The 12,272-nt window shown below is 43.3% G+C and overlaps 1 protein-coding gene across 8 annotated transcripts in view; it reads right to left on the reverse strand.

The window, feature by feature from the left end:
- LOC134212916 (chondroitin sulfate proteoglycan 4) overlaps positions 1 to 12,272 on the reverse strand; it is a 212,408-nt gene that overhangs the window by 3,001 nt on the left and 197,135 nt on the right. For all 8 annotated transcript variants that reach the window (XM_062691248.1, XM_062691249.1, XM_062691251.1 and 5 more), the window contains exons 3-10: positions 4,716 to 4,912; positions 4,422 to 4,652; positions 3,959 to 4,360; positions 2,645 to 3,900; positions 2,432 to 2,591; positions 841 to 2,379; positions 484 to 784; positions 58 to 423 (exon numbers count right to left, since the gene is read on the reverse strand). In XM_062691248.1, coding sequence (XP_062547232.1) covers positions 58 to 423; positions 484 to 784; positions 841 to 2,379; positions 2,432 to 2,591; positions 2,645 to 3,900; positions 3,959 to 4,360; positions 4,422 to 4,652; positions 4,716 to 4,912 — 4,452 coding nt within the window. The remainder of the gene's footprint in view (positions 1 to 57; positions 424 to 483; positions 785 to 840; positions 2,380 to 2,431; positions 2,592 to 2,644; positions 3,901 to 3,958; positions 4,361 to 4,421; positions 4,653 to 4,715; positions 4,913 to 12,272) is intronic.

Below are 12,272 nucleotides of genomic sequence, written 5' to 3' on the forward strand. Positions count from 1 at the left end.
TAAAAAATATTTCAATCAGTTTCTGCGTCAGTAAAATAATTCGAATATTATACTCACGTAAATCCGTACTCTGAATCATGCTCTTTCCACCGATCCACATGTGCATCCCAGTATTCGTTACCACCTGTGGAACTTCGTCGTTGATCGGCAGAATTTGAATTTGAAGATTGAATGGAACGCTTTCTTTATTCCTGCCCAAGGCCACCAACCGGATTGTGTCCGTCGAATTCTCGCTTCCATTATGTACGTAAGTTATCACTTCTGCCTCCAACTGTTTTTGTGTGAATCTGTTGACCTTTGATGACTTCCCCGATTTAATGCTTCCATGTAAAGGATGTTCCAGAATCTTATATTCCAATATTTTTCCATTGTAATATTCGGAGTATGGAACCATGTCTGTGGGATGTATTTTAACGTTTTTACCTAAAATAGAATACATATTTAGAATTGGGATTGAGAATATTTTGAGTTGCAGGACAGAACCTTCTTCCACAACAATGACATTTGTCCGCATGTACAAATGTTCCGGGATAATGACGATCCGCATGATCAAGTCTCGAAGCCAAGTGATTCCATTCGTCACATCAAAGGTGAAGTAATCTGAAGACTGATTTACGCCGGCCTGGATGTAAAACATCTTTTCCGAGTTGATCGTAGATTGGTCAAACACTTTGGAGTTGTATTCGTCATCCGAAGTAATCGATTGTATCTCTAAATAACCATGCTGAGGTTGTGTTGTTACCAGGTATGTGATGTCCCCGGGCGAGATGTTAGGATGTACGATCTGAAACGACGAGCATGCATAAAAATATATTCTCAACACAATTTAACCTCTGGTACCTCCAAGATATCTCTGGAAATAATAACGCTAGTTGACTCCTCGACAAACAAAGATTGATTCCGTCGAATTCTCAGCGGTTCCCAGTAGGCAGGAGGATAGATTCGAACCATGATCTCACCCTCTGCCCATACTCCCTTAGTCGTCACACGATATTTGACCTTATCCATGGAAGCCACATCTCTGTTCCAATAGACTAACCGTTCCCCAATTAGGTCCGCTTGTGTGAAGTTCATCGTTGTTGTTGCGTTACTTAACTTGTGTAACTGTGTCGCATTAAACTTGCTACTGAACAGCTTCAGCAACCCATTACTTGGTTCGTTCAACACTCTGTACTCGATCTCTTCTGACTTAGCGTTCAAATTCGTATCTACACTCAAGTCACTCAACGTTAACAACACAGCTCGTCCTTCCTGGACGATGGAAGCATTACTCTCTCGTATCTTCAGGAATGGGTCAGAAGCTTCGATCTCCAAGGATCCTGGAACTTCATATAACCCATCCGTCACTATAAAAGACAATCGTCCTTGATCGGTTCCGTTATGCTGAAACAACAATCGACGACTGTCTAGATCTTCCTGAGTAAAGAAGTCTACATACTTTCCATTCCTCAACACATCTCCGTTGTTACAAGTCACCGACCGATACTCCAAATCCAGGTTTCTTGTCGCAATATCCGGATCAGCGTACTTCAAATCACCAGACGTCAACAGTTTCGTCTCGTCTCTCACAATGTGGAACACCTTATCGAACACACGGTATGGCCCGTTATCGTTCAGCAACGTGATCTCCACCTGAATCTCGCAAACAAACTGAAAATCCGTCTCATTATCGGACAGAATCAATAATCGAAAGCTATCCTCGGTGGACTCCGAATCATCATGGCAGTAGTGGATGTCTCCCAAATACAAGTATTGCAGAGTAAACGACGAAATTTCTTTGGATTCGAACGTTCTAGGGTTGACCTTACAGAGTGAACCGTGCTTTGGATAGTGCGTCAAATTGAAAGTTAAAGAGTTGAACTTGTTAAACAGCACTTCGAAATTAGTCCGCGATAGAGCGGTCTTGTTTCCTTCGTGTACGTAAACTTTCTCCCGCTTTTGGTAGATGATCTGCTTTGCCAGATAGTCGGGTGGACTGTAGATGAAGTCAATCTTGCCCTGGACGTCGTCACATTCTGGCACGGAAACGATGAATTCGAATGTGTCGATAAAGTTTCCGTACGACGACCGGTACGTTCGGTATTTGATGAGGTTCTTCTCGACTTCCTGCTGCGTGAAGGAATCACCTGGCTTGGCGTACTCTGGATGTCCATCTACGTAGATTATGCCAAACTTTGGGGGTTTCACAACGGTATAAATGATGTTTCGAGCAAATGTTAAAATCGGAGTCGTTTGATGGAAAAGGTAGTCCACACGGATGACGTTATCTTTGGTGTTGATGTACATATTGTTCTGACGGATGGTTCCGATCCGAAGTTTAGTAAAGGAGATCCGGAAGTCGTACGTGGGAGTCGTTATCGGCCCAAGTGTTACCGTGAACTGTAACAAGATGACATTAGATTCCATTGGATACACAAGTATGGACGCTTACCTTGAACTCATCATGCAGTGGTAGGTCTGAAGAATGCAAATATCGTATTTGTCCGAGTAGTAGCTGATTACTATTGAACGAGTCAATTGATATCCATGACGAATCCACTGATCGCAGTTTTTGAAGACTACCATAAGCAGGAGCTTGGATAACATCATACCTGTAAATGTGTGAATTAGTATTTTTCCGACAACCCGATAAAAATTTGTTCACCTCATATCAACGTTCTCATCATCCGAGTTTGGAACGAATGATAAATTGAACGGCGTGATCAATGCTGACGACTTGTGGATCAGCACCAAACCGGTATTGTTCATCATCCTCAGCTGCAGTGGTAGCACCGAAACCCGAACAGAACTGGCTGGACTTGTTTCCATACCATCGGAAACTTGAACGTTTAACTCCAAGTAGTCATCCGAACCTTTGCCATTAATCAGGTAGGTGACCAATCCAGCATTAACATCCGATTGGGAGAAGGTGGCCACAGCTCTTCCTCCCAACTCTATTCGACCCTGTTGGTCCTCCGAGGTGGGATTCATCAGAACAGTGTAAATCAGTGAGTCTGGGGGGCTATCGAAATCTTCTGCTTGCAGGAAATCTGGACCGATTACTTTAGGGATGCCTTGGGTCACGCGAAGAAGTTTACTCTGAGGAAGCTTTAGAACAGGTGGATCATTGACTGGAGTAACATTAACGTGCAATACGAAGCGATGTTTCCCTTCGAGGTAGCTTGGAAGAATATGACGCGTGGATGGCACAAGGTGCATGTCAATAGTCATATGATCATTGGAGTTCTCCGCTCCGTTGTGAGTATACTTGACCTTATCTGTGGTAAGATCAATATGCGAGAAATATTTCATCTGTGTGGCTGTTGAGTTACCCTCCGCTCCGTACGAGTGAATAGTAATTTTGCCATGCTTCGGAGGCTGTATCACGTGAAATATGACGCCAGCTTCCTGAACACCTAATTTCGTATAATCAAATAGGACTTCAATATGCTTTGGAGAAAGAAATGTGATCCCACCTTCCAAAACTTCTAACGGACTTATCAACATCAGTTCCTTTTCGATCACTAGATCCGATCGGGAAAATATCTTATAGCTATCTGAGTAGTCCGCTTTGATACAGAAAGCTTGATCACAATAGCAAATGAAATCATTTATGCCCTGGTGATGGCATTGTCCGGAAGAAATGCACGGTTGTTTTTCGATGCAAGGATATCTCCAAACACAGTCCACAGTCACACCATGCGTAACCTTGAAATTTGGAAACCCAACGGTGTTATCATCCAGCACTATGTCCCGAATGCATCCTTTCAAGCTGGATTCTGTCGCGCGTGCTCCTTTCATGAAAGCCTTACGCTTTTTACGATGATCATAGCCCCCGATGTAGAACTCCTCTTCTAGTTCGATTATTTGGCTGCTCCCGTTGGCAAATGTTGCGCTATTTGTCACTTCATCTACAGTTATCTGTTTAAAAAAAAGTTCTAATAAATATCTCATACGATTAACCCCATAAATTACTCACATCCACAAGCATCGGACTGTACGTCACAGAAATATTATGCCACTTGCCATCCGATACATTACGATCGGGAATCAGTTCCACCGCGTTTGATCCTTTTCCGACCAGCAACCGTACCTGGCTCTCCACGATCTCCAGTGCCATAAAATCGTACCTTGCACTCGTAGGAATGTTGCTCAGCAGCATTCCGTATGGTTCGTTCGTTCGAAATTCCATACTCCAGCGATCACCGGATCGCGATGTCGACTTCTGCAGTATCACGTAACTTTCGTCGTCCAGGAAGCTAATCGGAGTGGCAACATCTGCGTCGAACTCCGGTGCACATATCCACGAGACCCGCTCGTTTGTCACGTGACCGGTGCGCTCCCTGGCTCGCTTAAAGATGTTGATGTTGTTGTAGAAGATCTATTGGAAATATGGAAATATTGAAGCATTTTTTCATTGATCACCAGCTATGCATACTCACATCAGCTATACATCCTCTGAAGTTTTCCGAAGTACCCAAATATGCAGCAGAATATTCTCCAACGCCCCCGATGAATACACCAAAGTGCACGTTCAGCTCTGTCACATTATCCGGCAGGGTTTTCGTAGTGAAGTATTCATCTATCTGCATGGTCAAGTTCGCTGCATATCTTGATATCGAAATGTCGTGCCACTGCAGATCGTTGAACTTTAGCGCAACCGGTGACCACAGCTGTAATTCGATTCAAAATTCCGTTACATCAATATATTACAAACTATTGGATAAAATGCCTACATCTGTGTGGTAATCATCAATCTTAAAGCTGAATCGTATTCGTCCTCCGTCGATGCTCAGCAGTGAGTAATCTGTTCGTCCAGCCGTCAGTAAAATCAGGGCATTCTCTTGCCGCGATCGAAATCGTAACCGAATGTTTGTAGATATTTTGGCTTCTTGCAGAGGCATAGCTATATGGCTAGCGCCGTAAAATGATACTGTGGAAGAATGGCAGAAAAAACAACAATAAAGACAAATTAGTCTCTGTATATCTGAGGAAAATAAATTCATTGAATCGCCCCATGCTAAAAGGAAATCACGGATAGTGCTAAAAAAAGCGATCGTCACAGCATAAAACCTCCCCCAGACCTAAGCAGTTTCATCGCCGCGACGGCGACAACTAGTCGCCGCGATTCTATCGTTGGATCGCTACAGGCAATGTTCTATTAACGCTTCCATACCACCGGCGACAGAATCGCTGTCGCCAAGCGATAGAATCGCGTCGCGACTGTCGCGTCGCATGTGTTTGGAACCTTTAAACACCACACGAGTGACGAGTATCAATGCCTTTATTGTTGCACTTTGAAACATCGATGACCAGCACGAAATGTCTCAGTGAAAAAACATCCGTTCATGATGCCGCATGTGACGCTAAAGAATGCCGAGATCATAATTGATAGAAACTTAAAATTCAAATCGCTATATCTCAGCAGCGTTGATCGATTTTCAAAATTCTTTTATTAATCTTTTACCCTTCTCATGTAGTTTCATAATACTGATGTTTTGTGTCCCTAGGGATGCTCAGTTTCCCCCTAAAATGCCGTGAGTCAGGACGCTGCCAAGCGAAAAATTGTAAAATTCGGTTTACTCAATATAATTTAGCATAGTTTACTACCATTCCATAAGAAAATGCCACATACATTTTTTTGAACATCCCTAGATGCCTTTGGAAGGCTCTACTATGTTGGAAAACAAAACAAAACAGCGTTCAAAATGACTATATTTCAGCTATTTCTCAAACGATCTTGAACCGGCTTTTTTCATAAAAACTACACCTGAGGAGCTAGATAACGTAACACAAACAATATACCAACAGAAATTCCAGGTTCTCCAAATCGTTTGAAGTTGCCATCAATTTTTTTGTGTGTCTTTATTAAGGAGACTTTCAGCCTGCCATCAATTGTTCTACCAGGTCAACTATGTTCTGTAACTTGCTGGGGGTTACTTGCAATTCAATCATGCTTAAACCGGTTCTTCTAAGTCCTCCAAACTGTTCCGGAGCTCAGATCAATTGGTCTATCAGCAGAGCTGTATTCGGAACAGAACATAAGCCAACAGCGTGTCATGTGTTCTTAGTTCAGTGTGCACTGGGTTAATACGCAAGCAAAAACGATAATGATAACGAAGGTGTTCTAGATTTGGAACTATGCAAAAACATACGAGCTTGCTTGATTTCTGTTCATTAGATGCTCACGTGTTTTATTACTAGACGAGACTAGACGAAAAATGTGTAGCATGCCGTCGCTTGAATTTGTTTTCCTAGGATACAAGTTGCTATGCTAGGTCAATACTTTTGAACAGTGTGTTGTGTTCAGCATGTTTTGAACGCGAACACGCGTTTCGTGTTCAGAATGCATCTCTGTCTATCAGGTCAACTACACTCTGTACCACAACGACGTCAACCCATCAAGCCCACATATTTCCATAGAGCCTATGGGTATAACTGGCAATTCAATCATGCCTAAACCAGTTGTTCTAAATTCTCCAAACTGTGGCGGAGTTCAGATCAATTCCCAAGTAACATTTTTAGTTTTATAACGCTCATGAAAACCATTATTTGCTCTACATGACTTCGATAAAACCAGCATAAAACCGAAATGTTACTGGGGTTGGTTACCAGGTCAACCACGTTCTACATCACAACGACGTCTACTTACAGAATCTAGTACAGGTAGTCTTCATTATAACGTACCCCCGATACAACGAACACTCGATATAACGTCACTCGATACAGCGTTCATTTTTCCCCGATTTTACGTACACTGTGGAAAATAATTTTTATTGTCACCTAGAGAAATTATTGTTACTCTTCTCTTCAAGTCACACAATCGTCAGAATTCTCACGAGAAATTGGAAAATATTGAGTTAATGCATGTTCTGTGTCTGACAGTTAATGCATGTTCTGTGTCATGTTCAGTCAATGTTGAAAAAGGTATTGGTATTGTAGATCCAAGCTTGTTCATTTCATTTATTTAGTTCACATCTAAACAGATAACACTGAATCAACCATTTGACGCTACAATACACGGTTCGAGGCCGCATCTCTCCATCCTCGGATACACCCCACGCTCGCCAAGTCGTTTTGCACCTGGTCTGCCCATCTCGCTCGCTGCGCAACACGCCGTCTCGTACCTGCCGGATCGGAAGCGAACACCATCTTTGCAGGCTTGCTGTCCGGCATTCTTGCAACATGTCCTGCCCATCGTACCCTTCCGGCTTTAGCTACCTTCTGGATACTGGGTTCTGTCGTAGAGTTGGGCGAGCTCATGGTTTATTCATCGCCGCCACACACCGTCTTCTTGCACACCGCCAAAGATGATCCTAAGCACCCGTCTCTCGAATACTCCGAGTGCTTGCAAATCCCCCTCGAGCATTGTCCATGTTTCATGTCCGTAGAGGACAACCGGTCTTATTAGTGTCTTGCACATGACACATTTGGTGCGGTGGCGAATCGTTTTTGACCGCATTTTCTTCGGAAGCCCGTAGTAGGCCCGACTTCCACAGATGATGCCCCTTTGTATTTTACGACCACGACTACGACGGAAGATGATCTGGGATATCACTTTGTAGGCGGCATTATGATGGTGATCGCTCGAAAGTTCTCACACTCCAGTTTGTCGACTTTCTTGTAGATGGGGCATATAACCCCTTCCTTCCACTCCTCCGGTAGCTGTTTGGTTTCCCAGATTCTGACTATCAGTTTGTGCAGGCAAGTGGCCAGCTTTTCCGGGGCCATCTTGATGAGCTCAGCTCCGATACCATCCTTACCAGCTGCTTTATTGGTCTTTAGCTGTTGAATGGCATCCTTAACTTCCCTCAAGGTGGGGGCTGGTTGGCTTCCATCGTCCGCTGAACTGACGTAGTCATCTCCCCCGCTGCCTTGACTTTCACTGCCTGTACTCTCAGCGCCATTCAGATGTTCCTCGTAGTGCTGCTTCCACCTTTCGATCACCACACGTTCGTCCGTCAAGATGCTCCCATCCTTATCCCGGCACATTTCGGCTCGCGGCACGAAGCCTTTGCGGGATGCGTAGAGCTTCTGATAGAACTTGCCTGTATCTTGAGAACGGCACAGCTGTTCCATCTCCTTGCACTCCGCTTCTTCCAGGCGGCGTTTCTTCTCCTGAAAAGGCGGGTCTGCTGTCTCCGCTTCCGTCTATAGCGTTCCGTGTTCTGCCGGGTCCCTTGCTGTAGCGCGACCGTTCGAACTGCCTCCTTCTCCTTCAGAATCTGTCTGCACTCTTTGTCGAACCAATCGTTCCACCGACTTCGTCCCACATACTCGACGTTGTTCTCCGTTGCATCGTTAATGGCTGCTTTGACTGTATTCCAGCAGTCCTCAAGAGAGGCCCCATCGAGCTCACCCTCTTCCGGCAACGCTGCCTCGAGATGCTGCGCGTATGCAGTGACGACATCAGGTTGCTTCAGTCGCTCTAGGTCGTACCACGGCGATCGTCGGTACCGAACATTGTTGATGACGGATAGTTTTGGGCGCAGTTTAACCATCACCAGATAGTGGTCAGAGTCGATGTTAGCGCCACGATATGTCCTGACGTCGAAAATTTCGGAGAAGTGCCGTCCATGAATCAGAACATCGTCGATTTGTGATCCTGTCTGCAGTGGTGATCTCCAGGTGTACCGATACGGAAGGCTGTGTTGGAAGTATGTGCTGCGAATGGCCATATTTTGGAGGCGGCGAAATCAATAAGTCGTAGGCCGTTTTCGTTCGCCAGTCGATGAGCGCTGAACTTCCCAATAGTCGGTCTAAACTCCTCCTCTTGGCCAACCTGAGCGTTCAAATCTCCTATGATGATTTTGACGTCGTGGCTTGGGCAGCTGTCTTACTCACGTTCCAGCTGCGCGTAGAATGCGTCCTTATCATCATCAGTGCTTCCGGAGTGTGGGCTATGGACGTTGATTATGCTGAAGTTGAAGAACCGGCCTTTGACCCTCAACCTGCACATTCTTTCATTGATCGGCCACCACCCGATCACGCGCCTTCGCATATCGCCCATCACTATGAAAGCTGTTCCCAGCGCGTGTGTGGCCGCAGCTCTGGTAGATAGTATGATTACCTCTAAACGTTCGCACCATTGATCCCTTCCAACAAACCTCCTGCAGCGCTACGATGCCGAATCCACGGTCCTTGAGCACATCGGCAAGTATGCGTGTGCTCCCGATGAAGTTGAGAGATTTGCAGTTCCACGAACCGAGTTTCCAATCGCTAGTCCTTTTCGTCGCAGTGGTCTTCGCCGATGGTTCCGGAACGTACTCTCTTGTTGATTGTTCGTTGCGGGAGTTTTTTTTTGAGGCTGGCTTGCAGGGCCTGACACCAAACGCCCTGAATTTCCGGAGGACCATCCCTCCTTATTTCCGGTGGACCATGGTGCACAGTTACATTTAGAGTCCCTCGCTGGCACTCGGACGATGATCAGCCGCCCCTAACATGGTGAATAGACGCTGTTGTGAGCCGATCCTGACATGGAGAACAGACGCTCAATAAGATTTGCACCTCCGGAGAGGAGCAAACCCAACCCCCCCACCCCCTCCTCCCCTGTCAGCATACGACCATAGTTCCCACCAGGTTGGTTACCCGATCTTTCTTAAAGTTGCTCGTATCCCGGCCAGCACCACGGAGAGGTAGGGATAGGAGTTGCTGGGTAAGAGGCTAAGGACCACGAGATGGGGTCTATTTTATTCCTTCAGGTACGCGAAGTACCAATGGTACGCTTTACCCAGCATTTGCCGTGCCAAGCTTGTGCATTTTTTAATTAATCCCAGAGGAAACATCTGCAGGAGTTTCCGAAAGATTTTACTGAGGATTTTGGGGACGAACTCCTGCAGGAATCTCTAAATGAAATTTAGGAGGAATTAACGAATCAATTCCTGAATAAATTTCCAAAGGATTTTTGAGAGAGTTCATGAAAGAGTTTTTGAAGGAAGTCTTGAAGAAATGTCCAAAAGAATTCTTGGAGTAATCTAAGAATGTCGGCAATTTTCGGTAGTTCCTTTGACAGTTTTTCCGGCGGTCCTAAGGAGGATTTTCCTGTCTTCCTAAGGAAATCATTGAGAAAGCTTTGGGCTGATTTCTGGGGAGGCTTCCGGAAAGTGTCTGGAAAGGTTTCCAAAGGAATTACTGGATTCGTTTCATGAAGATGTTTTGAAGGAATTCCTCCAGGAATTTCCAGAACAATCTTCAAGATTGTTCTTCTGGGGAATTTTTGAAGGAGTTTTAGAATGAATTACTGGCAAAGTTAAAGACGGAATTCCAGGAACAATTCCAGAAGGTAAATTAATATAAAAATTAATTTTTAAACCCCTTCGGATGTCCTTTCCGGAAATTGAAAGAACAAATTTTAAGAATTACTTCAGAATTTACCTCAGGAATTCCTTTTGAATTTAGAACTTCCTCTTGGAATTCCTTCGGAAGCTCTATAAATCATTCATTTAAAAAACCCATTTACGAATTCCTTTAGAAACTTTTTCATAAGCACCTTCCGCAATTCCTTAAGAAATACCTACTAAAAACATTTTGAGAATTCCTTCGGAAATTCCATCAAAAATTCGTTCGGAAATTGCTTTAGGTTTGGAAAATTCGCGTAGGAACTTCTTCAGAAATTGGTTTAGGAATTTCTAAAGGTTTTTTTTAGGAATTCATTTAGGAGTTTCTTACGAAACTCCACAGGAAATTCCTACGGGAACTCCCTAAGCCTAAGAAATTATTCCGGGAATTTCTGAAAAAAAATCCTCTAAAACTGCTTTAGATTTTCCAGCAAATCTTCCTTCAGAAAACCCATTAAGGAATTACTTAGGATATTTTTTTTAGCAACTTTTCCAGAAATTTCTTTGATAATTCTAGACCAACATTTGAAAAATGAAGTGACAGCCAAAATTTATTCCTTCTGATTATTCGTCTACATATATAGCTATATATGTACACGAAGAATCGGAAGGAAGAAATTTTGGATGTTACGCCCTCTTTAAATGTTGGTCTAGAATTCATCGAGAAATTCCTTCAGGAATTCTTACGGATTTTGTTTTCACAATTTTTATAGAAAATTCCTATGGAAGTTCAGAATTTCTTTTAAAAAAATCCTAGGAGATTCCTCTGGCTGTTTTTTTTCGGAAAACCCTTCGGTAATTCCTTTAAGAATTCTTTCGATTTTTTTATGAATTCCCCTGGGAACTAATTTGGAAATTCATTTAAAAATACCTTCGAGCATTCCTTTAGAGGTTCCTTTAAAAAATCCTTCGATGGATTTTTTGAAAATTCCTTTTTTTATTTATTCAGAAATACCTTCAAGTAATCTTTGACTATTCCATTTTAAATTCCATCGAAAGATCTTTCAAACATTTGGTTGGAAATGCCTTCATGAGTCCTTTCCTATATTTCTTCAGGAATTTCTTCGAAAACTCCCTCAAGCACTCATTCGGAGATTTCTTCAAAAACTATTCAATTCTTCAGTACCGTCATATGGGGGGAAGATAATCATTGATGCGAAGATGATCATTTGATGTGTCAGTCAAAAGCGCCTATTTTTTTATGAAACGGTTTTCAACAATATTATCCGTTCAAGTAATGTTACCGCTAGGTAAAAAATCCGAGTTTGTCGATTATAATCATGAAAATGTATTTCGCAGAAAGAGAAAGAGAGAAATAGTCATAAATGACACTATTTTCGTTTCAAATATTGACTTCGTAGACTTCTTTACGTAGTAAATTCAACATTCATACAAATAACCTAGTGTATTTTGACGGCATAATGATTTTAGTAGAGCTGTCTTGATCAACTTCACCCCAAACCAGATTACTCAAAAAATGTGTGATAATCTAATTTATTTTAATAAATGCGAACGCATTTCAGAAAACTAAATTTGTTGATTTTTGCAACGTATAACAGTACATGTTTTGAAAATATTTGTTTCGATTTGATGAGCATGAGCATGAGCATGATGACCGTACATTTCGTAGTTGCTACTCCGTGATCGACCAGAACAATCGCAATTGCACAGGGAACCAATGGATGGAAGCATGGGATTTGCTCTCCAACCTCAATGTGCACAGTCCGAGAGCTCTAGTATTTTGGATGGTCGTCCTCACGGTCTCTCGTCCTCACGGTCCTCACGTCACGGTCATCAGGGATGGGAAGGAATTGATGATACAGTCACTCGCCCATTGGAAGCCGAGAATACCTCTGCCCTCGCCACGAGTTCCTGTGGAATTTTATTGGAATCTTGTGGTTAAGGTTTTATGGCAGAGGTTCGTCTTGGTTAACAAGTCGCCAATGTGATAGTTAC

The sequence above is a fragment of the Armigeres subalbatus genome, chromosome 2 (genome assembly GCF_024139115.2).
Source record: "Armigeres subalbatus isolate Guangzhou_Male chromosome 2, GZ_Asu_2, whole genome shotgun sequence".
Classification (NCBI taxonomy): domain Eukaryota; kingdom Metazoa; phylum Arthropoda; class Insecta; order Diptera; family Culicidae; genus Armigeres; species Armigeres subalbatus.